The following is a 26,299-nucleotide window of genomic DNA, read 5'->3' as shown; positions in this document are numbered from 1 at the left end:
TGTGGGAACTTGTACCAAAGCAATAAGGGTAAAGGTCTGGTCTGCACTGGAGACTTAAGTTACGCCATACCAGTTGAATCCCTAATCCCTATGATTTACAGTATATGGATCTGCATTAGATACGTTGTCGACAAATTTATGTTCCCAATGGTATGGTCTGTAGTCTGTATGTAGCACTACCCTTAAACATGTGCTTATAAACAGATATGCAATGCACAGCCAAAAAGTGCTTTGGTACTGGCAAGAACAAGTGAGTTATATATAGGGATTTAAAAATATCCCATACACCTGTACATACATTTAGTATAGACAATTCCGGCACACAAACATGTTTACAACACGAAATTCATGTTTGTTCCAGTTTGGGAGTGAACACATGTTCACCTCTTTGATATTACTATAATATTATTTCACGGGGGCTCAGGTGAACACAAACTGACTATAAGATCAAACGTGTAGCTACCAGTACCGTAAAAGATAGAGATACTTTAACAGAGCAGTCACATAAAATTACTTGCACAAACAAATTCTGTTTAATGTACATGAACAAATATGTATTTTTAGTTCTCAGATACACAAATGAAGAAAATTTAATAATGTTGGAAGACTAGTGCACTAATCTGTATGAATGCCATTCTATTTACTAAGAATACAAGGCCATTAAGCTATGCAAGTAAGTCTATTACACATTCTAAACAGTTTTTTCCCCTTGGTTTCATTAGATTGCTCATGCCTAAATTTCAGAGACAAGTGCAAAACAAACATGGGACTGCCATGTCCACCAATTATGCTGGCTTGATGTTTTTGGATGGCAATAAACCTACATACAGCTTTTCTTTACTTGGTGGCTATACGTATGTAATTACGCAAAATTAATATCAAATTCTTTGTTAGATACGTATATATGTGTTGATATTGTACCAAAAACAGTGTGGCAGTCACAAAGAAAAACTAAATCCTACAATAGTGATAGTTTGGTTAGGATTAAATTGGGAAATGCTCCAGATTGAATTGCTTTTTAGCAGTCAGTCAACTTGTGTTCTACCATTGTAAGTAGTTATAAGAATATTCCACATACACTTTACTGTAACACAGTTACGACTTACTGCAATTGTTTCTGATGTTGTGTTTTCAGGATAATCATTAGCCTCTGCTCCCTGCAAAAAAAGGACGAAGATAATAATAATGATACAAAATAACAATTAATTTAAAATGTAACAGATATGCATACGGATATAACACTGCATTGGTATTTAATGTGTATTGCATGAAAAAAGAACAAAGTGATCAGGGAGGGCCCTGGAGTCCTAAGATACGTACACATATTGCAACAAAGTATATTTTTGTATGTGGACCACACAAGTGAAATGTGAGTGAGTTGTAACTGTAGGCTGGGGGCTTGTACTGTATAACTTGTAATTGATAAAGTAGTACTGAAGTTTCATGTGGTGACTGCTGTTCTATTAGAGTAATTGACTGTTTTAATTTGGGGGTGGGTGGGTTATCCATCCACCATCAAAGTTGCTACCAGGAAGATTTAAACCCTTGACACCGCAAGCCATGCTTCAACGAAGTCTCTGTGGTTTGCAATGAAATGTATGTAGCTCAAGTTAGCACTACTCTTATGGCCTAAACTACATTGGTGAGACAAATGAAATTCACATGCTGTAGTATTTCCTCAAAATATATAGTAACTGCACTGGCTGATATTTTAGCATGATTTTCACTGCACCCTCCAATAGACACCACGGCTACAAATTGAGCATATTTAGGATATTTACATTTGAAGGTAACTGTTACCCCTTAGCACAGACAGTGTATGAGAAAACTGCATGCAAAGTTAAAAAACTCATGACCTACATATACTTTATATACTATCCTTTCAAAAAATGAAGAGGTTACTCCAGACATTCACACCTACAAATAATGTGAATTCAGGTTGCTAGGGGTAACAGTTAATTATCCCTTAATCTCCCAATGGAGTTTGTATGACGCAAATTCGTGAAGTACAGTACTGTATACATTGTTGGCTGAATCATTTTTGTTCAAAATAAAAATATAATGTAATAGTACAAACAATAAATTAATTTGATTATCAAAATTATGTAGTGTAGTTAACTGATGCCACAGCCTGCAAGGCTTGAGAGTTACTAGCGTCGTCCTTGAATAATGGCCGCTTTGCCGCAGATACCTGCATGAAGAAAAATTTAGCAGCTGCGGCATTATTTTGAGGAAATACGATAATAGAATTTTTAGCTTGACAGATACCATATAGCGGGTAATTTTCAATTGGTATTTATTTTGGGATATTTCAAAGAGGCTCTTCTCTTCAAAAATAAATTCCCAAGATCTGCTGTTCTTTGAAAATAAAGTCCCACAATTAAAAGTAACTGACTTCATGTGATCAAATATATTGGTGTAGACACATCATCGCTCGTGTTATAGCTCAGTGTTAGTAACTGTAATGGTTAAAAACATCCGTAGCCATTAAAAGACTGATCCAGATCTGCCATTGTTGGGTTTTGATGCCGACCACTGCAATTCTATATAGCATAGACATGATTGAGCCAGTGGCTCATTAGCCGCTCAAGACTCTCCCAGTCTTCTCTCGATGGGGATTATTCCATCAGTAAATCAGTTGTTATGCCAGTGCATGCATTTGTAATTTGTGACACAAATTTCCATTTATTTGAAATCCACCGGGCTTCAAAATAGACATTCTTTGAAATTTAAAACCTTTGAAATTCATCTTCTGAAAATTTTCTGCTTCGAAAATAACCCGCTATATGGTATCGTACTTTATAAAGAAGTGTTTAACGTGTTAGCACTGCAATACAGTATTTGACCAGACAACAACAATCATATCACTTACCACTCTTTTTCCTCTAGCAGCAAATGTGGCAGCATCTTCAATAGAGGGGAACAACCACTCCTTGCCAAATTCATCCATAAATCCTGAACGAATTAACATCTCTCTGTTGTTCTCTGCAACACAAAAACAAAACTCTGGTGTGCTACAATACAAACACTGTTGCCTTATAGAAACTCTATAGAAAGTTTTGCAGCCTGAGTTACAAAATTGCAAAAGTGCTATAACCCGACAACTGGATTTATAAAATTAATACAAACACTGTACAGTGTACCGACTGTTTTGTGTGTACTGTACTCACTTGTGGTAGCTGCCAGCAACACTTGTACATTACAAGTAGAATAACGGCTAACAATCTGTATGAGGTGTATAGAAAGTTCAATAGTAAATATACATACTGTATATTACACTATATGTGCATACGTATGTCACCAGATAAAAATGACTTGAAAAATATTATTGCATACTCCCAGAAGCTTTTTTGAGTTCAAACTCTTGTAAGAGGAACGAATATCTCAACAAATTGTAATCGAGAATTCTAAGTGAGGGTGGCAGTTTTGAAGCAAAATATATCACATGGGTAAGCTTTGGTGTTTTGTGGCCCACCCGCTGCTTTCTGTGCCATACTTGCCATAATTATGACGATTCTTTAACTAGTGTGTGTTAGAGTCACGTACGTATTTAATAGTATTGGCTCCAGCAGAGTCGATGAAGGAGACTGGTGACATGTCAAGTACAATAGAATGTATAGCCCCTTCACTTTCTGATTGTGACAGGTTTAACTGGACTCCACCTTGAACGTGATTAGTTTCTATGGTAACATCATCATCAACGTCATCATGGTGGTCAAGTTCAACTAGTCTTCTGTGACGGAATTTAGTACCACTTGGAAGTGTTTGTGCTATCTGGAATATAAAATGTATAAATTTAACTTTTTGCTATGCACGTAGCTAGAAGTTTCATATGTAATTCTCTAACAGAACACTTAAATTGTTTGAACAACCATTTTAGTCAATTGCATGATTTGCTTCAGTTCACCTTTTCTTATAAAATAAATTTCATAGACAAAATGTATGCAAAAATTATTAACAAGCATCAAAGAACATTACTGACAATCTCTTACGGTAGTGACTAGCTAGTGCTACAAAAGATACTCTAATAGAGCAGTCATGTAAAATAAGTATAATCACTTGAAAATAATTTATACACGATTTTTTTTGCATGAAATAAAATATAAAAGTACATATATGGTACAGTAGTCCATTTCTTGACTGTTCAATTTGAGTACGTATTGAAATTGATACTGTATTCCCATGTTATGCTGTATTGTTATACTGTATTCCCATGTTATACTGTATTCCCATGTTATGCTGTATTCCCATGTTATACTGTATTCCCATGTTATGCTGTATTCCCATGTTATACTGTATTCCCATGTTATACTGTATTTGTTATACTGTATTCCCATGTTATACTGTATTCCCATGTTATACTGTATTCCCATGTTATACTGTATTCCCATGTTATACTGTATTCCCATGTTATACTGTATTCCCATGTTATACTGTATTCCCATGTTATGCTGTATTCCCATGTTATGAAGGTCAACACATCGGCTCAAGATCGGGGTATCGAATTATGGAGCAAATAAACAGAAAACAAATAAAGCAATAAGTCAGAACTAATCTGTATACACAACGACAACTGTTGTTTGACAACCAAGGTTCTACTGAACAACCATACAGTATGTGTACTATATGGTCTAGCTTACAGTCAATCCTCTTCGTCTTCTAAGATACAGTGGAGCCCCTCTTAAAGGACACCTCTGAATTCTGGACAGTCCCTTTATAAAGGACGCCTGTCCAGGTCCCAAATTTTATCCATTTTTCATGTATTTATTTATTAAAGTTTTACAGCACAAGCGCTGAAAGTCTGTAGGACACCTGGTCCTATGGTCAGATCACAGCATTAATAGCTTGTACACCCCTTTACTGAGTACACTACCTTAAAAGGACAAAAATAAATCCATGGTCCCATGGTACAATCCTAACATCAAGCTGTTCTTAATATTCACATAACTAAATTCTGTGACCATGACATACATTTACGTATAACACAAAATTTCTCATACACAATATACAGTTAATTGAAGGTAGTACCTTGCTTGATGCAAGCTGCAAACAGCCCTTTTTTTGTTCTTTGTTACCACAGAGAGCAGGATCAATCCCTGATGCTTTGGAAAGCCGAGACTTAAACACGCTGACATTAGTGTAACACAACGGAGCAATGAAACGGAATATCAGCACACCGGGAATTTGGTGTATCTAGAAATTTTATAAGCACATAAGTAAATATAAAAGGACAAGTTTTAGACAACATACAGGTATATTCAAAGTGCAAGTACTGGAGAGTCCCAGTTAACACCAAAAGTAACACAACAAAATATCACCCTGTGTTTCTTTGCCCGCAACATGTGGTACAGCTACGTACATGCGTGGATGGACTCACCCTCTTGAAGTACAATTGATCTCGGTATATCTCAGTGTCACCAGCCTTGCCTAGTACTGCTGTAGTCGGCCTTGTAAACAATAATGATACTTGATATAACAGCATTTGTTGGTAATACACTTCACTAAAACAATTCTTGCCAATGCATATGTACATGCAGTGTACATGAATTAAGCTTCCTTAAATTTGCATGTTCATGCTTAGTTCACTTACAGTACTAGTCTCATGATAATGAGGAATAATGAGAACTCTATTCCAATCACAAGACCCACGTCCACTCCAAGTAACACGGTAGCTATAAACACAACTATCCATACCATCTGTGAAACAAAGAAACCACACATAAACAGGATTCCATTACCATATACGTATGTTAAGTATGCATTTCATAAGCTCTATATCTGTGTTGGTAGAACAAGTTTGCTTGTCATGTATGTGTACATTAGAATAAGGAATGGATTAGCAATTGAATATCATATAGCAGGGTTTTTTTGAGGGGGAAAAAATTGTGATTTGGGTGGATTGGCAGCTATCCATGAAAATTCCCCCCTCGGAATTAGCAGCTAGAACCAAACGGCATTATTATAATAAAAGGTCCTGAAGGAATCAAAATCTCCCCCTTAAAACTTTAGATTGTGGTGATCCGCAAAAATTTCCCTTCCTCAAAAAATCCCGCTATACAGAATAAAAGTTATTGTGGGCTCAACACAGAAAGTTAGGCGATGTAGTGAAGTGCTACCAGATATAGAAAATCAAGCAGTACATATCATACAGTACTATTGTACTGTATATTAGGGATCATGAAGGTTTGGTCTAATACCAGTCTCACAATACCTTCATGGTGCCTTGGCAGTATTAATGAGGTATTATCAAGCCCAAAAGTGCCTTCAGTGCAACCCAAAACGCTTTCTAAAAGTTGCTGCAAAATTTTTGTTTAGTGAAATTTTCTGACTGACTACCGTTAGACAAGACAATGCTAAGGCTATATGGGCTTGCCTATTTAAATTCACTTCAGGTGCTTTTGCATACTGCAGTATGCACAGTGCATGCTTCATGGACTTACAGTGTGTACCTGTGCTCTCCTTTGTGTCCCAATTATCTTTGCTGATAGTGCAACGTGTTAATTCGCGATAGTGCTGAGTGATGGCTTCTCTATGTTTGTAGGAAATTGTCTGAGTTTTCCGTTGTGACTGGATTGTCCTTCTTGTAGCATTAATTGCTTATATATAACAACAAGAAAATTTCAGGTGAAATCAATGAAAAGTTGACTGCACCATGTAAATTTCATACTGCATGACTGTAAAATGCGAAGTCAAGAACCTATTCACTAATAGATCAAGTGAGTGTTATCAAATCACGGCGGTTTGCAGCCAGTCTGTCTTGGAACTTCTTCGCTATGGTTGCACCAATATTTTTTGTGGTGCTATTACTAAGGAATTTGACAAGGTACGAGAGATTTTTTAAACAACAACTAAGTCCCAATGACTGAAGATTTGTATGAAGGTTATATTTTGTGAAGCGAGACTGATTCTGAGCCCGTAACCAAGACCCATCAAACCCGTAACGAGGATTGTCCATACGCAAAACTATTAGTTCCTACGGAAATGACGTCACTGTTGCGAATCCCTACTTATACTATATTATCTATGATATACCTGTAATGGTTTACTATGGACGCTTATTTTACAATAAGTCATATAGTATGAAGAGAGTTTTATCAATACAATGAGACTTCCATTACGTATCCAAACACGCACGTGTCAGATCAATCATAAAAGGTTCATTGTTGGTATGTTCTGTTAAATAGAACGTCTACTCTAATAAAGCAGTCACTAATATTGTTGTTGAAGATTTGGAAATCGACACTCTCCTGTATTATCACACAGTCCTATGGTGTAATACAGAACAGCTGGACAATGATTTAAACCTACTGAAACACTTTCATACAGGCATGCACATACAAGTGCACATACCACATGACACAACACAGTTGTACACTACACACTTTCGTTCATATACCGTACATACCATGTCTGGTACGCAAAGTTTATAATATTTGCGTATATCCTTGACCTGTTTAAACATTCCGTACAGAGCCACCACAATGACAGACGCCAGAACAGCCTATGAAAAATACACATAAAGTCAACTAAAGTCACACAACACTCATGGATGAGGAATACTATTACACAGTAGGGTTGGGATCAGTACTAGTATTTAAAAAAAAAGTTAATTTAAAAATGAAGTAGGGATCTATGCAATAAAAAGTAGTGAAACAAGAGATGAATGATGGTATTACAGTATACATGTATTAGCTCAGTGGGAAGTCCCTACTTTGGCATTGAACAGAATAATAATAGCTAATGCGCCAAAGTAGGGACTTCCCACTGAGCTATGTTGTAATGCCATCATTCATCTCTTGTTTCACTACTTTTTATTGCATAGATCCCTACTTCATTTTTACATTAACAATCTTTTAAAATACGTACTAGTTTTTTTGTTGTCGCACAGCTAGCTACAATGTAACTTGTATTAGTTCACTTGTATTTTCCACATCTGTAGGTATGGGGAAGGCAGATACCATCACCTAAAAAACATCTTGCCCTTTGCTCAGTGAGAAGCGAAGTTTCCCATATTCTGTGGTTATGGGCTGGCTTCACTGTAGTTTGGGGTTCTCCTTGCTGTGCTCTTCAATAATGTGTATCAGGGGATCACATTCTAGATCCAAGCATCCCTGTGTGCCTCCAGCTGTCGACCTTGCTGTTGCTGAGGGGCACCTGTCTCCCTTAGAACAATAATGTAATATATACTGATTTTATATTGTGCTCTTCTTTTTCTTATAAAAATATGTCTACCAGAACAATGAAACTTTTCTGTGGTATCTAAATATGAAAGTGTTGACATGGAATTAATGCCTCGATATGGTTTTGTTGGATGAAGAAGACAAGCAGCCTGATTGAAGATAAAAGAAACGACAAGGCACAGAGGGCCTACACTCATCAGAACTCCAAAAGGCATATCCCACTGGTGAGTTTAATATTGTAGCATAAAATGGTGGCCATGTGTTGCTTCATTTAACCTCTATGCTTGTGATTGTGGTCAGTGAGTGAGTAAGTGAGGTAGACCAAATTTCAAGTTTTGGCAATCTTTAAAGCAAAAATTCTATATTCTGTCACCGGTAAGTGTTTTCTTGGATTTTTTTTTTTTAATGCTGCATTTCATGTCAGATGGACTAATATTATTCCGTAAAGGTAATTTTCGTGGCATAAGATGTCTCTAGAATGCGGCATTTTAGGCGGTACACGTCATTTTTTGGGGGATCCCTACTTAAACAGTACTACCGTACTGTTTGATACTATACCATCCGAGCCATGAAGTTATGTTATGTTACTAATGTTACAGTGTATGTTAATCACACAATTATGAATACTAGGTGTACCCATGCAAAATGCGCTTGATACTAAAACAATTGTTATGTGCTATTGTGTGAATGCACTTAAATTTGAACATTACTAATGATCAAGGAGTAATCACATCATTACATACCAACAAAGACATGATTACGCATAGCTAGCTACTAATGTGCACACATAATTTCTTCAATGGTGTGTGCATCAACAATGAGTGACTGATGTCATAGTCTATGTAATGTAGGTTGGCCTTGTGCACTGGAATTCTGTTCATCTGTGCAGTACTCATGCAGATGGCGTATCAAGATAAAAAGAGATTAGCTTTTGAATGGAAGGCAAATGCCACAATTGGGATGTACTCTACTTGAACTAACATAAAGTGTTTGAGTATGGTATGAGGATCAATAGTTGGTGCATCACCAAAATGGCTAATTCAACTTGCGTTTCACATACAGTGGTTTATATTAGTTAGATTGTGTTGCTACAGAAACTGAATTTGAGTTCCATTTCTACATCCTAGTCATAATATTGTTGTGTTGTTTACTTATTACATGACAATGTGTGTATGCATGCAGTGCAGTATTGAGTATGGGTATTCAAGTTAATCGGCTGAACTGAGCAAGAAGGTCAACACCAGCATGTGCATTTGGATAGAGAAGAGTTGCTTATTATAGTTGCTCTCAGAATTAAGATATCAGCACAGCCCAGGTGAATCCTTCATACGAAGAGCGGTTGCCCAATTAGAGGTTTGTGTGTGTTCTATTAGGGTACACTGTAAAAACAATTTTGTCACTTTAATAAATTGTTTGTTACATCGCGATGGATGTTCTATTAGAGTAGTTGAAACGTAATCTTCCGTTCAATTCCACACTCACAATAAAGCCATCCTGCAGGGTGCAGAGTGTCTTTTAGGCGAATCTTCCTTGTGTAGTCTGTTAGGCAGCCTGATTGGTGTGATCATCGCTCTGTAACTTGCCACACCCACTACAAAACTCTACTTTTTTGACTGTTTCCTTCTCCCTTGCAGCGATGTTGCTGGTAATCCTCCGTTTTTGTGTCACAGTAGCTTTACTTTGCTGTCTATAGTGCACAGTGGTGTAGGTCTCAGGATGTCTATCCTTGTAGTGGACAGCGCAGCAGGGTACAGAGTGTGTATTGCCGGCAAGTCTGTAGTCTCTGTCAAGTAGCCTGATAGGAATTAGCCTGATTGGAATGATCATCGCTCATAGACTTGCCACACCCACTACGGAACTGTCCTTTTATACTGGTGGATGTGTTTGCCGGATGATAGCGTACACACCAGATTACATTCATGATCAAATTCGCTGATGTGATTGGTTAAATCATGAAAAAGTGATTGATCCTATCTCGCTGTAAGCTTACAGATATTAAATATTAACCATGATGTCATCTGATTTCTATTAGCAACGCGTGTATACCGGAATGCCGTATACGCGTATCGTAAACTTATAATGGCCTTTGACAGTGATAAGTATCTCGAAACCAAGGTTAGCATATACATAATGATAGACACGAAAACCACCTTATGACACATTGATTTGGATGGGTAGTTGGTCTAGTGAGTTTGAAGCTAATCAGGGGAAAAACCTGGGAGGAGTTTGTGTTTGAAATTTTTATGGCCTCGATTTTTACGTTTCTCGTTCTGTTGTCCACAGGGGAGAGAAACATCTAGTGTAGGCTGGGATGGGGAAGGCTGGTAACACGATAAGTGTCTCCAGAAATTTGTGGACGAATTCGTGTCTTCCTCAGGTAGTTACGGTCACGTGGTTTAAAGGGTATTTCCCGTAGTTTAACGAATCGCCACCAATCCTCGATCAAAAGATTTGTCTCAAAGTTTAGAATTGAATGGTACCGATACAATTGGAATCTGACCAAGAATGACAGAACAGCGCTCAAAAAACACGTGTGTGGGTGTTAGAGAATTAATATATAGATATATTGTACTTTGCGTGGGAGGATCAAAGCGATGCTGCGTATCGTATTGTCCATACAGTACTAATCAACTGCATAACTGTACTGTATGAGTCATACAGTATAGTTATGCAGCTAATTGGGAAAATACAGTACAGTTATGCGCTTAATTGGGCAAATACAGCACACTTGGGCAAATACAGTACAGTTATGCAGAGACTTTATTTGTGGAATGTTACGTAAACATCATTGTAAATCACTAAAACCAGCCAAACTAATCCTACGAGTTTGTTCTAAGGCTAGGAGTAGATTGTATAAATACTTACTGCTCGTCTGATCATGAAGCTTTTAAAACACGACTCCACTAAGACAGCACGACTGATCATGTGCATGACATTGTAAATCGATAAAACTAGCCAAACTAATCCTATTAGTTCGTTCTACGACTAGAAATAGAATAGTTAAACACTTACTGATATCCTTATCACCGAAAATCGCAGCGCTTTGAGTACTAGAGAAAATCGCTCCGAGCCAGACGCGACCAGGAAGTACAATATAACACTTAAAGCACCGCCTTGCTTGTGTGTATGAAAAATACAGTAATCGGGGGGGTGTCTCGAGGCAAATACAGCACTTGGCTTCGCCTCGTGCTGTATTAGCCTCTCGACACACACCCTCGTACTGTATTTTCCGTACACACGCGCGGCAGTGCTTTAACTCTAACATATAGGTGACAATCTTTGCTACTATACATACAGTAGCTGTGCTACAACAGCTGCTGAAAGTAGAAGTATACCAAAAATATACAACATATTAGCAGCAACTACCACAAGCAGGACCACACACACATGCACACCACACAGACACACACTTACTGTTGGTAGCGGTTCAAAAAGTGGTCCTACCCACAATAACACAACTATTAGTATCGATGATGATATGAAAGAGACAAGCTAAAGAAAACAATGAAACATCATCACATCGTATACGTACATTACAAATATGCATGCACAATTTACGTATACAGTAGCATAGTACACTGGTATACATACATAGGAGGAGGGGGAGCATGTAAATGCATATTTTGTACCTGGGTGTTTCCCCCTGTGGTATCTTGTATCACTGATCGAGATAACGAGCCAGTACTGACAAAACACGAGAAGAACGAGGTGACAAAATTAGTGATCCCATGAGCCAGAAACTCCTGCAACAAACACAATATATTATGTAACAAAAGTTTCAAATTTGGCTTGTCAAGTAAACAGGTGATACTGTAGCCATGTATGTTATTAAAGTACTGACATAACTGAAAATAAACTCTGCAGGACATTTGTAGTAAGGACACCTCAACAGAGAGGGGTTCCACTGTATACATAGAGTAATGGTGAGAACTAACACAATACATAATGTTACTGCATGCGTACACGTATGGTACCTGGTTAGGTACAACTGTGTAGCCATGTTTGTTGGCGAAGACTTTGGACAAAGAGATGGCAATGGAATAAGACACTACTGCTATGATGAAGGAATCCAACAGAACTGGGAACATGTAACTTGGCTTTGGAGGGGTGAACGGGGGTAATCTACATAAGAAATAGCATGAACATGAAACAGAAGAAGCTTGAGTTATCTGCACTGTGGTCTCATATGATAATAATGAGGCATCAAAAGGATTTACATGTAAGTGGCTCCAGTATGGCCTTCAGGAAATTAATAAGAACACCTCATTATAGTGATCAAGTCAAGTAGGTTCCTAACATAGCACTTCATGATCTCATTAATAAGACCACCTCATTATAGTGACCATGTCTAGTAGGTCCCTAACATTCATGACTTCATTAATAAGACCAGCGGTCATACAAACATATGAGAGTGTAAGTATTGTAAATACAAAACGACAAAACGGTATTTCATAAACTATTGCAGACAAGACAGATATCTACATACTTTACAAACATTAGATACGTACTATCTACATTGCTTGCTTTATAGATACATATGTATGTTCTGATGAAATCTTTTTTAGACAACTGGTTATTCTGAGGCATTTGTCTTTGGATAGGCCACTATTGGAACGAACGACTATCACAGGAGATTATCATTATTATCACTATCATAGGGGATTATCTTTGGACAGGCCACTATCATAGTACATTCGTATGAATGTACTATATAGTATGTACATGTTGGAGCTGGATCCTCAAAAAAAAAATTAATAACTCATGAATGCAATTACACATGATCTTGAAATTTGGTTCATTTGTAGTACTGCTTGAACCGCTAAAAATGTTTCAAAATATTTTCGTCCAAATGTCTAATTTTCACTATACATTTCCTGTGGGAAAGCCATAAAATTACAGTGCCCATTACAGCACCTTCCCAAACTTGTGATGGAGCCAAACCATATGTGTCTGTTGTTGACACCTCTGCTGTCACCATCAATCATCTGGTTGGCTGAAATGTTTACTCTCTTGAGAAAAAATCCACTTTTAACTTTTAGCTGTGTTTTAGGATCCAGCTCAACTTGTACATATACTATATATAGGTGCACTAATTTTCATGTGAGTAAATGCACTTTTTTTTCCAAATCTACAGACCTGGTAGTTGGTTACAATACACACAGTTTATTGGGTATGTGGATGTCTATGTATATCTCATGAGCCTAGAAATGTGGCAGCAGGATGACTAGAAGTGAAGTGATATGGTTATCAACTTCCACACTCACCAAATCCAGTTACACATTGACTTACCCAGTTGGTATATGATCCACAATAATGATGTTCCGTTTTTCATGTAGACTAAATCCTGCACTAATAGCAGTAGCTACTATCACCTGTAGAATGTACAGACAATGCACAAGTAAAACCATTATAGCACACACAGTACATTGGCATACAAAATGATAATAATTAGATGCATACAGCACTCCACAAAAAGAACAGTAAAGAGAAACCACACATGGGTTGACAACCTCTTAGTTAACAACCATACACACTAAACTTATTCTGTCATGGACAATTTTGGCTTACAACGTTGCAATATACATACAAAACAAGATGTGCCAATATAAGAGATTTGTGAGCATTAGTTTATGCCTACTTAGCTTAAAATTGTACTAAAACGAGTCAAGGAAAAACAACACTACTTACTCGCACCTGGGTAGGACCAACCGTTTCTTCATTTGTCCAAAATTTTCAATTATTTGGGTACACTCAGGCTGGATAATAGAGAGACCACTGTGCCCACAAAATAATCATTAATACTTTTTAATATTACAAGGCTACATAGTTGTGTGCTGGCCAAGTTACAAAGAAACATTTTGTGCCACAAGTGCAGAACAATAACAAATCACAATGTTACGGCATACAAATGAGCTTCCACATACCCTCAGAGGTAAAGACTTGTGAGCTTTGTATGATAAGACATTTGTGAGGCGATCTACACTGTAAATTACAGCTATATATTAACTAAAAACCATGAAAAAAAAACACACTCACTCGCACCTGGGTGGGCTCGAACCACCAACCTTTTGGTTAACAGCCAAACGCGTTAACCATTGCGCCACAGATGCTACACAGCAATGAAGGAAAATGTTGCAGTATATAAAACAAGCTTCAAAATATACAAATTTGAAATTGAAACTTTTATATTTTAGTAGGGATCATAGAAATAGAAAGCAATAAAACAAGGAGATCATCAGCTACAACAGCGCCCATTAATTTCTTCAGTCATACAGTACATAGTCTGTCAATAATATAGCCACGAATGAAGTAGGGATTAAACGTCTACTAAAATAGCTGCAGGTGTCCCTTCATTGGTTTTACTATGAATGTGTCCACCCAAACTCAATAGGTGGTTCTAATTGCATACACTGGAACTTTAACAAGTTAAACAAAAGCACACAAGCTATGATGCTGAACCAGAAGTTAAAATGGAGGCCAGTTCATTGTAAACATTGCATATAATATTAAAAGGAAAGAATGGTGCCAGGTACATCATAAAATTAATTGCGTGACTAGATGTGCGCCCAACTATCAATTACTGAAACGCACCATTCTGCTTTAGTTTCAGCTTTGTTCTACTCATTATAAATGAAGATAAGTATGAGAAGCACTTGGGCAATGAATCCAGTCATACTAAAGTACTGAATTATTATGAATCAACACTTACGTGGTAGAAGAGGACAGAGGTACACATGCATTGTACTGTATGTGTACCTGCTGCTTTTGGCAAAAGGGCATGTCTTGAGCTGAAGCAACATTAATAAGTGAAGAAATCAAGCCTGTAGCCTTATCTGTACCCCAGTTATGATTGGCTGAAGGGAATCAATTAGTAAAAATTCCATTAATTTTTAAACAAAAAAAAAGTTAATAGAAACTTGTTGGAAGGGTTTGAGGTCACATTGAAAATAAAATTATCACAACAATTTTTTGCAATTACAGCACAGCTCTCTATACCAAGTAGAAACAGAGATCTTTTGTCTCTTAAAATTTCTAGTTATGCTGCATACACAATGGCTTACCACTATTAGCTGGGATGGAATGGGGATAGGCACTTTCCTATACAACCTGATCTTATAGAACTGCTTGTTAACCACCTTCATTATGATCAGGAATGTTATACACAATACAGTGATTATCACTGCCGTCCAGTTGGTGTTGCCAGAGAACACTTGTTGAAGTATTTTGAACCATTTCTATTGTGTAATAAGAAGTATAGTGGTTTAACAAAGATATATATGGCAGTGTGTTTGTGTGTGCGTGCGTGAACGATAGTATAATGTGAACGATGGTATAATACAGTACATACATAGAAACAACTAACGTGACCCAATCAAAAAGTAGAATGATACTAGCATAATTCAATGGCTACTTGGGTATTCTACATGGGATTATTACTCATTATAGTTTACCTGTGGAAGCTGAAACAATCCGGGTTCAACCTTTACAGCAGATGAAGATAATCCAACAATGTGTCTGAGTTGACTGGAGAACACATGGACTGCAGCTCCAGTAGTGTAGCCACTAACAAGTGCATCAGACAGGAATATGGTGATGAACCCAAACTGGAGAGCACCAAAGACGATCTGTAGCAAGTACAAGTAATGTTACTGATAATTGACCATAGACAACCAGTAAGGCTATATAATTTTGTGAAGATAAGGTGATAGCTAGCCCCTGTTCTCAACAAACACGTATAAGTGACCAGATGACCACCAAAACCCCGACTTCTTTAAATTTTATTTAGTGCATAGGGGAAATCTCCATGGTTTGTTAAATCTGATGAATACTCTTGAAGTCAGAGGAGCGCTCTAAGCACCACTAAAACAAATTACGCAAAAATCATTTTGTTGAGGAGGGCAATAAGCCGATCTCAGTTTAATGCAGTGAATCATCATTGTTTCGTGTACACACAATACATATGTGACAAGTCTGGTAAAGTTGTACACACCAAACTGCAACTTATGAATTTCACCTAGAATTCAAGTGATTTTTACAAAACAGAGTACATTCATTGCCTTGAATCTTACATGAAGTACGTTCTGAATACCTAATGAACCCCTTCGTTTTTCAGTTTTATATTGCGACTATTGAGGGTCACTGACAAATTCATCAAAGGTATAGTTTTGGCCTACGTATGATGCTTACAAGCAAGAAGGCTATTCAAGTTACTGCAACATACGTAACTCATGTTTACTTACAAACACAGAAATGAAACAAAAATATTTGTACTGTGAACAGGCAAATACAATGGTATACACTGTATACTATAGCATGGAAATTTCAAAGAGATGGATTCTGCAAGTGATGACGACAGCTTTGTGAAAATATGTACTACCATAGGTTTGTATTAAGGTAGTGCCCCCTGGCCTTCATTTAGGACCCGGGATTTATTTGAGCCCGGCTTTAGTATGGATAATACAGTATGTATTTGTGACCATCTCAGCAAAAACCTGACTTGTTCACACAACTTCCAATTTATTATTTTTCTCAGCATTATCTGCAGTATCCAAGGAATGGATCACAAGAGTTCCTTCTGTGGTGAGTAGTTTTGAAATTATAGCGCTAGATAGTAGGAAGAGCAAGATATCGATTTGTACAGCAACTATACTGAAAATAAACTACCGGCACTTACATTCGTAGCCATAAATTCCGTTTGCATTAGTCATTTGGCTTAAAATGTTCACCATGAATTAGCAGGGTAGGACGACATTACAATAGTTTAACATGTACAGTAGAACAAGGCTCACTACAACTATAGAAACTGGTGACTTGTCAAAAGCATGTCAACAGGAGCTGCTAGAAGCAACATGATTTTTCAAGTGGATTATAAGAAATAAAAGCCCAGGGCATCTAAAATGCTTACCAAACCCTTACTTATACCTGTATGAGAAAATGACTACTATACATGTGCATAGAGTGAATGGTCTATTAGAGTTATTGAACATACATACACACATTCACGAATGTACATCAGACACAATGTACATGTGTATTACGTGAGTATAACCATCAAACAGAGAATGCACAGTAATACCATCAAATATAGAACTTTCACACTGTCAGCCAAAAGGTTAGAAAATTTTCTATTAAGTAGAACATCTATAACTGGGAGTTATTAGTTGTAACAACTGGGAATACATTCAACAAACACGCTGTGTTAGAATATTATGAACACAGCTAGAGGCTACAGGGTACGTTAACCACAATCAGAAGTATAGATCTGTGTATCAGTTTCATCAAATGTGAATGATGTACAGCTACACTGTATAGCAAGAGTGTAAAAGAGGTGAGGGCCCATACAAATACATTCTTCCCATACAAATATTAACAAACTTTTGGTTAACATGTAACTGTTCCCTTACCATAATCAGACCAGTCACAAAGGTTATGGTAAACACGACATCAAGTGCAGCAGGACAATCATACAGCTCAGAGGTGGTGTTCTCCCCAGTAGTTTCATTGTATACTTCACATAGAGAAGGGTTGTTATGGATGTACTTGCTTTGTGCATTACCAACCATTAAACAAGTTATGGCCAATGTTCCTGTAGAGAAGAATACGTACACAATAGCATAAAGATACAATGAAACTTAACTTAGTGGCCACCTCTAATATAAGACCATAAGCACCTAGTTGAAGTGACTATGTCAAAGGCAATATACTTCATAATCTCATAATACTGTAAGATCACCTACTGTAGCTTGTTATGGAGGGATATTTGCAACATACAGATATTATATTTCATTCAGTCAATAAATTATTATATACATATACGCATGTTACTATCAAGCTTACCAATAGAGATCTGTCTAGATGTTCCAAATAATGAATAAACCATTGGCGGTAGGAAAGACACATACAAGCCGTACACTGGAGGAACATTGGCCAGCACAGCATATGCCATACCTGCAATAGTATACTACAGTTATATATTTATCAGGTATAGTATTTGTAGCATACAAACTATAATTGTTTGAACTATGGCCCCAAGTATTTATGCAGTGTCATCAGTGTTGCACCTCCATGCCAAATTAAAGTCATAGATTTTGTCCAAATTCTAGCAAAAAGATATAGCTATCTTAGAGCATTATATGCATATACACAGTATTTACACTACATGCAAAGCAAAAAAAAAAGGTTCAGTTGCCATTCACGCAATTACACCTACGTTACTACAGTGTAGTAACAGCATTGGCTACTTGCTAGCAGCAGGGGCATAGCTAGCCAGAAGGTGATGGAGGGGCAGGCATGCCCCCACGCAACACTCAAAACCGTTCATGATTGCAAAAACGGCTAACGACTCAATGGTGGGCTAGTCAACATACGGTGTTGTATTATTACAGTTTACATAACTAACTATGTAACTATTTCAGTACTGATTGCTTATCACTTATCAATGGAGGTATATTCATCAAGTATCATCACACGTGCCACAACTGTACTCCAACAAATTTATCCACAATCTGGTAGAGCTATATTGTTAATAATTTAGTGTAAATGCAAGATACTTTATGTTAGCCACAACCTGTGCTGCAGCCCTAGCACACTGCAGACAGGATAGCATGTTTACTGACTTTAGCCAGCAAAATTCAAATGCCATGTAGCTACGTATTGCATGAAATCCCAGTTCAACATCTGTCTTGCCAGCAGAACTTGTAAGCTTGTGACTGATCCACCTGACTGACTAAGTTAAAAAACTTAGACTGGTATGTCACTGCACTACCGTACGAAGATCCAGTGTGATCGACTCGAGAAAATAAATTTGGTATATTTAACACTTTATCACCTCATATAGTAGGTTTGTAGCATCATCGGGTCTCCTTTGTCACTTGTGACTCCTGTGAGGTCACTCTTTTTAGGTTCAAAATGCTCTATCACTAGTGTTGTTTTAGTACAGCAAATTCATTTTAGTTTAGTTCTAGTTCTAGTACCCCAATTCTGCCATAGTTTTAGTTAGTGTTAGTTCTGGTACCCCATATTTCTGTAATTTTAGTTAGTATTAGTTTCATTTTAATTAGTGTTAGTTTTAGTGTTAGATATCTTCACAAATACTGACCTTGGTAGCACCCAGTCTCTAGACTTCCAGTAACTTCATATTTGGTGTTTTGACGTTCAGCACTATTTCCACTTGTCATTGTGCACAAATAAACAAAAGCTCTAATAGAACTGAGCTTAAATAACCTAACTAGGCAGAATTAATGCTGAATATGGTAGCAGTTGCAGGCATCACCATCTTCAAAGAAAAGTGCTAAGTGGTTATATAGTGTACAGTACCCTTTTATGTAGGATTGCTTGAGAAACCTTTTAGTTCTTGAACTAAAGTTTTAAAGGTTTTGGGTTAGCTCTAGTTTTTTACCCAAAACTTGAAAGAATTTTAGTTTAATTTAGTTTTAGAACTAAAATAGACCACAATTTTAGTTTAGTTCTAGTGTACTAGAACTAGAATTAAATTGCTGTACTAAAACTAGATATAGTTCTGGTTCCTTAGAACTAAAATAACACTATCTATCACATGAGTAATCTAGGCTAAATATAGGTGTGGCTCTAATATTTTCGTTCGGTGGATTCAAGAACGAGTTGAATGTTGCGTATGCATTCACTAGCAACCCCTGGTGGTACTGTGTTATAGCACACATAATTTATAGTCATTTGCGTGTCAGTTTAATACTGGTAAGCTTGTGACGGAGGTTAAAAAACAAACATTTGGTGATGTGGGGCCTCTGGCTAGCAGCCAGTAAAGATATATTGGGTTAGAACTAGTACTCTGTGAAGGCAATACCATGTCTCACAGGTGAAGATGTGAGCATTTAAAATAACTTGCTCAAGACTATGTTCATTATGTGGGACATGGAGATTTAACACAGCACAGTAAACACACTACACACATCACCTTGTGGAATATGCATGATGCCCACGGTCACACCAGATATCACATCACCAAACAATGAAGGATGTCTGTACTCCCACAACCATCTCAAAATTGGTAGACGAACTAATAGAAACTCCTTCCACTCTTTAAGAGTCAATGGAGGTATGAGGTGACTACGAATTGGTTCAGGAATGGATAGCTACAAGAGTTCACAACACAAAATTTCAGTAAATCTAGTCTCTCAATTCAAATTCCCATGGATAAAATAATTGTGCGTTGCCATGCACGTTAAGTGAATTGTGCGAGGTAAAGGGTGCTTGGTGTTACGGTTTACCTTCAGTCTCTGATATCCCAGAGGGTGGAAAGTTTCTTCAAATTGCAGCTCATCATAAGTTGGCCTGTCTATGGTGACTTTTCCACTTGTTGCTGGTTCCTCTTCTTCTTCAATCACTTCTCCACTTGGGGCAGACATCCTCCTTACAAGCGAGCTTACAAGTCACGGGTGCTGTTAATTATCACGGCGCTTGTGATAAATTTTCTGGGTGAGTCGTTTATCCAGGAGGTCAAATACCGTAACTAGATTTAAACTACGCCTTCACTTACTTTGTATCAAACTCGAGAAACGTCCGTAGAGAACGGTCGAGATCAACCTTGGTCGAGATGTGGGTAGCGCCTAAAAACCTAAAATAGCAAAATTTTACTTTACGCGCTTTATAGTACAACGATTTATACTCTACTAGAAATGGAAGAAGGACCTTCAGCGAAGCGAATGAAGATCGAAGAGACTTCATCTGAAGGTACATAATCTAAGTCTCCATGATCTATGTTGTGTAGTGATTTTGATGTCTGATACTGGTAGTCACGTGACAAGAGGCTGACACACCGACCACTCACTGAGGTAAATCCAACTTCGGTCAAACGTAAAGTCTCACAAGTTTAATAAGGCCGGAAAATTCGTGCCACAGTCACAGGCAAAATTTGCAGCTCATCAGTCAAACGGACAAAAATATTTATTGCTTAATCCGCACACTGGAAAAGGCTCTTAGTCACAGGTCACAGTGATTTTGGCCAGTCAAGATCGCAGTTGCAGATCCACCAACTGTGTGCCTACTTGACACTGAAAAGGCTACTTTCTCACCCTCACAATTACAGGAAAATAGTCTTATCATTGCAATTTCACCTGATGTAAACTTAGGCCACTCCAAATAAGACTGTAGTTTCCCGTCCTGAGGTTTTCGTTTTTCGGTGTGGGCGGGAGGCTTATTATCATTATTCATTATTAAAGATTCGACTGCTCTATTAGAGTATCTCGATCTTGAGAGGATTTCAAGGTCATGAAAATGGCTTTTTTGCAAGCTAGCAACCATTAGAACCGTTCATTTTAGGTTTCATTGTGCTTTTTAGCAACGCAAAATAAAAGGCTCCATGAGAAGTTTCCAGAAAGCAGCACAGGAAGTGGTTTTGGAAAAATAATGACAATAATGACCATTTATATTAGTGCGGGTGCTCAGACATGATGCGGGCGGAGGACGGGAAACTACACTCTCATTTGGAGTGGCCTTATTATGTACACTTTTCTGAAAATACATTACAAGTAAATTAAGCTACTAGCCTCTGGCACACAGATGCTTGAAAAGACAACTGGCAAAGCACAAGACACATAGTATAGTGAACCATCGGTTATCTGATCCCCTTTGTTTTCAGGCAATGATAAAAGATGTTCGGATAAGTGATTGTGAATTGTTCTGATGATGAAGCCCATACATTCATACATATACAGAATTCTGTTGAAATACTCTAATAGAACATACACACGTACTTAAAATATTCTATTAGAACATTCATTTCCAATTTCTGATAAACGAGGGTCGGATAACTGAATAGTATGTTATGCAACTAAGAAAGCTGAAAAAATGATTTTCACAGATGCATAGTTCTTTGGTCCTCTTTCCAAAGCACAGTGCACGCCAGGTATAGCAGGCTACACCACATTTTATCAAATTTGCTTCAAGATATTGGCGACCATGTTTTCAATTTTGTGTCTAAAGTGCTTTATGGGGGCCAAGATTCTTTTTGCGCTTGAAATGTCATCTTGTAACTTGATTTACCATGCAAGTAAAGTTTACTATGAATCTGATACAGTGTTATGGACTTTTGTTCACACATAAAAATAACTTTTGTTGTGGCTACAAGATGTGCTATGGTCCCTACTCTAGTTGAAAGTTCCATGTTTTTGTGTAATTGTTAACTTTTTTTGTAAATAATAAATGTGACTGGTGAACCCACACATACTGCATTAAAAGAAAGAAATGGTGCCACAAGCTGCAGCTATTGTCTGAACTGTCAAGTATCCATTGCGCTACGTTGTCAGCTATGTTCAACCCGTTACACAACTTTACGAATCAAGAACTGCTCAAAAAGCAGCTCTGCAATCTACGCATACTGCATCAAAAGAAAGAAATGGTGTTGCACGCCCCAGCTATCAATTATTGTCTGAAACGTGAAGTATCCATTACGCTTCATTGTCAGCTATGTTCTTCCCATTACAAAGCAGTATTAATAAAGAACTGTTCGAAAAGTACCTCTGCAACCAAAGTGGCTACACTGTACTATGAAAAATGCAGACAATTTATGTTACGAAGGGAAGCCATCATGAGCTACTGTCAAATTCACACTTTTCACTGTCAGCAAAGATGAATAGTACACAAAGGAGGACACTGGTAAGTCCATGAAGAATGCATTGTATGTACTGCAGTATGACAAAAAGCGCCTCTCGGGCTGAAGCGACGTCAAACAGTGAAAAAATCAAGCCTGTAGCCTAGCTTAGCCATTATCGAGTTACATTTGTCTGAAGGCATCAGTCAGTTAGTCAGTCACTAGAAAATTCAATTATTTTAATTCCAACTTGTTGAAAGCATTTCAGGTCGATTTGAAGGCTTGTTTGGGCTTAGTTTCACCTAACCAACACTGCCTCGTTGTCAGGAAAAAGTGAGACTGGTTTTGGGTGATGTTTATTCATGGAACATGCCCACACCTTTGTGGTCCCTACTATACAGTACTATCGTACTGTATGATTCAAAAATGAAGTAGACGATAAAAAGTAGTGGATCAAGAGATGAATGATGGTTGCTTGGCAGGAAAATCCATACTTTGGCATTGAACAAAATAATTGTTTTAACATGCCAGTGTAGGGATTTTCTCACAGAGCTATCATACAGTACAATAGTAGTGTATAGTAGAGACCACAAAGGAGTAGGCGTGGCCCACGAAATAACATCACCCGAAAAAAGCCTCAATTTTCCCAGACGACGATGAGGCAGTATTGGTTGGGTAAAACTAAGCCCAAACAAGCTTTCAGATCAACCCGAAACACTTTCAACAAGTTGCTACAGAATTTTAAAAATTATTTATTCAATGAAATTTTCTACTGACTGGATGACTGATGCCTTCAGGCTAGCGTAACTTGATAACGGCTAAGGCTATGGGCTTGATTTTTTCACTGTTCGTCGTTGCTTTGGCCTGAGAGGTGCCTTTAGTATGTACAATGCTTTCTTCATGGACTTACCAGTGTCCTCCTATATGTGTCCCATTCATCTTTGCTGACAGTGAAAAGTGTCAATTTGGCGATAGCACGTAATGGCTTCCCTTCATAACAGAAATTGTCTGTATTTTTAATAGTGGCCATTTTGAATGCAGAGATGCTTTTTGAACAGTTCTAAATTTGTACTGCTCTGTAACGGGTTGAACATAGCCAACAATGAAGCGTAATGGATACTTCACTTTCAGACGATAATTTATATAACTGGGGCGCACGGCACGATTTCTTTCGGTATGTGTGGGTTGCAGAGGTGCTTTTCATCAGTGTTTTTGAGCAGTTCTTGATTCGTAGTGCTGTGTAACGGGTTGAACATAGTTGACAAAGAAGTGTAATGGAAACTTCACTTTTTAGATGATATAGCTGGGGCATGCGGCACCATTTCAAATGCGGTATGCATGGGTTCACCAATCATAATAATATTATTTACAAAACGTTAACAAACAAGTATTTCAGAATTTCAACTAGAGTAGGGACCATAGCACATTGATAAAAAGTACTGAAACAAGCTGGAGTAGTGCACGATATTAAATCATAGTAAAACAATAAGAAGTGTTATATCCCTACTGCGCATTTCCGTAATGGTATCATGAGCACAGTAGGGATATAACACTTCTTATTGTTTTACTGTGATTTAATATCATGCACTACTCCAACTTGTTGCAATACTTTTTATTGATGTGCTATGGTCCCTACTCTAGTTGAAAATTCCAAAATTTTTGAAATACTTGTCGTGTAATACCATCATTCTTATAAACCAGCTGGAAAATCTTGTTTGTCCTTGTAGCAGCTGCATGCTGTTAGCATCAGTTTGGCAAGTCACAAGTTTCATGAGTTGTAGTACACTTTTTCTACAAGACTATGTATTTAGGTAGCACCTCCTTTATTACGTAAAAGGCTTACTTACAACAAGACTGAGATATGTACACTAATCCAGCAGACAGACAGATTAATTTCAGAGTGTCAAAAATATCTGGGAGGCAGCCCCCAGACTCCCATTTTCAAAAAATGTGGGGAGGCAGTCCCTAGATCCCCTAAGTTGACATGCTTTGCACACTAAGACATGCCTTCCTATAACTACAGTATTAAGTAATTAGCTAGACCCTGGCATCACAAACATCTGGCTTCCCCACTATGTAGGGGTCACGGGTGGTAGCATAGTTTACTCATCAAATTTTCTGTGTTGTAGTATCTAATGTATTTCACAAATGGTTGATTAACACTTTGCATTCTGGCACTTTAGACACACATCAACTTGTTATATCAACTGTTACTTTGTAGATTGTACACTAGACAATGCTTTAGAAGCCACAAGCGACTCTTGGTGCAATAAAACGTTAACATCTCTACTGAACAATGACAATACACATGATGTGACATTCAAGACATCTGATGGTGGTAGTGTGAGTGCTCATAGGGCAATAGTGGCAGCTAGTTCACCAGTGTTCCATGCTATGTTGTATGGTAACATGAAAGAGAGTAGTCAGAAGGAGATTGAACTACCCAATATAGACAGCAACATGTTGAAGAAATTGTTTTCTTTCATCTACACTGGTCATATTCAAGCAAGTCTAATGGATTGCTTGGAGTTATTACAAGCTGCTGATTATTTTGATATCAGTGAATTGAAGGCCATGTGTCATGATATGATTGTGAATGAAGTAACTTATTGTTTCAATTTTAATGATTCAATTTGTTGGACTGTCACACTTTTTGCAGCAAAGCATCACTTAGACACGTTGGTTGAGACTTGTTTTAATATCATGGAAAATAATGCTAGTATAACAGTTCATAGTTCATGGTTTGGTTCCTTACCATTTTCTGTACTTACTATGCTTGTGAAATCATCCAATCTTGAAGTGAAGGAACTAGATTTGTTTCAAGCAGTTGTTGAGTGGTGTAAACAGCAGAAAGAGACTGTTAGTGATGATGATGTTAACTCATTGTTTCAGCAAATCCGATACCCACTGATGAGGAAGGAGGATTTGATTGAGAAAGTTCATCCAACAAATATGGCTGATCCTGATCTTTACAAAGCTGCTTTAGAATATCATGACACTGACAAGTTTGATGGACCTGAAGACCAGCTAAAACTAAGAAATTATTATTTTGATTTTAAACCAATGGAAGATGACATAAGAGTTGAACACACAGCTAAAGGTACTTTGCTTACGAATGATGGACCAGCTACTTTTGTTACTTGTGTTGCTAAAGTACTCTTCACAGATACTATTCAGATTCCATTTACATTTTGTCTAAAATCTTGCCGTAACAGACACAACACGTTGTTAAAATTGTATGACATTAACTATTGTGATGTTAGCCAGAAAGATGTTACCAAACTTCCCATAGGGAAGGAAGTACAAGGGGTTGTCTTTATTGAGCCCGATCACATTAAAGCTCATATTGGAGATGTAAAACTGTCTATTTTGTCCTGTGGAGAACTTTGTGAAATTGGAATTAGATTATATATTGGAGACCAGGTTCACATATTGCGGACATAGTTAATGTAATGACATGAAATGCACATACACAGTTTCACCTGTGAATCATACCAATGTACTTGAGTGTATTTATTATTTAAAATTTAAACACTGAAGCTCGTCTTACTGT

The 26,299-nt window shown here is 37.5% G+C and overlaps 2 protein-coding genes and 1 non-coding gene across 7 annotated transcripts in view; 1 reads left to right on the top strand and 2 right to left on the bottom strand.

Moving 5' to 3' along the window:
* Nucleotides 1–20,783, bottom strand: part of LOC136240062 (prestin-like) — a 22,584-nt gene extending 1,801 nt beyond the window's left edge. The window contains exons 1-19 of one of the 3 annotated variants that reach the window (XM_066030884.1): nucleotides 20,695–20,783; nucleotides 20,426–20,629; nucleotides 20,113–20,290; nucleotides 18,018–18,128; nucleotides 17,585–17,766; nucleotides 15,632–15,805; nucleotides 15,242–15,415; nucleotides 13,470–13,552; nucleotides 12,155–12,302; nucleotides 11,810–11,923; nucleotides 11,595–11,672; nucleotides 7,406–7,501; nucleotides 5,591–5,697; nucleotides 5,378–5,447; nucleotides 5,029–5,193; nucleotides 3,547–3,774; nucleotides 3,171–3,225; nucleotides 2,873–2,985; nucleotides 1,107–1,157 (exon numbers count right to left, since the gene is read on the bottom strand). In XM_066030884.1, the coding sequence (XP_065886956.1) occupies nucleotides 1,107–1,157; nucleotides 2,873–2,985; nucleotides 3,171–3,225; nucleotides 3,547–3,774; nucleotides 5,029–5,193; nucleotides 5,378–5,447; nucleotides 5,591–5,697; nucleotides 7,406–7,501; nucleotides 11,595–11,672; nucleotides 11,810–11,923; nucleotides 12,155–12,302; nucleotides 13,470–13,552; nucleotides 15,242–15,415; nucleotides 15,632–15,805; nucleotides 17,585–17,766; nucleotides 18,018–18,128; nucleotides 20,113–20,290; nucleotides 20,426–20,563 (2,265 nt within the window). In that variant the 5' untranslated portion in view covers nucleotides 20,564–20,629; nucleotides 20,695–20,783. Of the gene's footprint in view, nucleotides 1–1,106; nucleotides 1,158–2,001; nucleotides 2,192–2,872; nucleotides 2,986–3,170; nucleotides 3,226–3,546; nucleotides 3,775–5,028; nucleotides 5,194–5,377; nucleotides 5,448–5,590; nucleotides 5,698–7,405; nucleotides 7,502–11,594; nucleotides 11,673–11,809; nucleotides 11,924–12,154; nucleotides 12,303–13,469; nucleotides 13,553–15,241; nucleotides 15,416–15,631; nucleotides 15,806–17,584; nucleotides 17,767–18,017; nucleotides 18,129–20,112; nucleotides 20,291–20,425 lie in introns of those variants that run through there. The other 2 variants (XM_066030885.1, XM_066030888.1) reach the window with 2 other exon arrangements.
* Nucleotides 14,218–14,290, bottom strand: Trnan-guu (transfer RNA asparagine (anticodon GUU)). The gene has a single exon. It is a non-coding gene; the product is annotated as a tRNA-Asn (tRNA).
* Nucleotides 20,588–26,299, top strand: LOC136240065 (kelch-like protein 2). Of its 3 annotated transcripts, XM_066030892.1 has the most exons (3): nucleotides 20,588–20,753; nucleotides 20,809–20,888; nucleotides 24,968–26,299. In XM_066030892.1, the coding sequence occupies exons 2-3, from the start codon at nucleotides 20,834–20,836 to the stop codon at nucleotides 26,188–26,190; spliced, it is 1,278 nt and encodes a 425-aa protein (XP_065886964.1). In that variant the 5' UTR covers nucleotides 20,588–20,753; nucleotides 20,809–20,833; the 3' UTR covers nucleotides 26,191–26,299. The 3 variants fall into 3 exon arrangements, with proteins under 3 accessions (XP_065886964.1, XP_065886963.1, XP_065886965.1); XM_066030891.1 differs by having other exon boundaries at nucleotides 20,588–20,888; XM_066030893.1 differs by having other exon boundaries at nucleotides 20,589–20,888; nucleotides 24,930–26,299.

Source organism: Dysidea avara, chromosome 12 (genome assembly GCF_963678975.1).
Source record: "Dysidea avara chromosome 12, odDysAvar1.4, whole genome shotgun sequence".
Lineage (NCBI taxonomy): Eukaryota > Metazoa > Porifera > Demospongiae > Dictyoceratida > Dysideidae > Dysidea > Dysidea avara.
This window is presented reverse-complemented; position numbering and strand designations above follow the sequence as displayed.

Excerpts from the sequence above, each read along its gene's own strand:
- LOC136240065 (XM_066030892.1), top strand. The coding sequence starts at position 20,834 with ATGGAAGAAGGACCTTCAGCGAAGCGAATGAAGATCGAAGAGACTTCA. Across the intron at positions 20,889-24,967 it reads CGAAGAGACTTCATCTGAAG|ATTGTACACTAGACAATGCT; the intron begins GTACATAATCTA and ends GTTACTTTGTAG.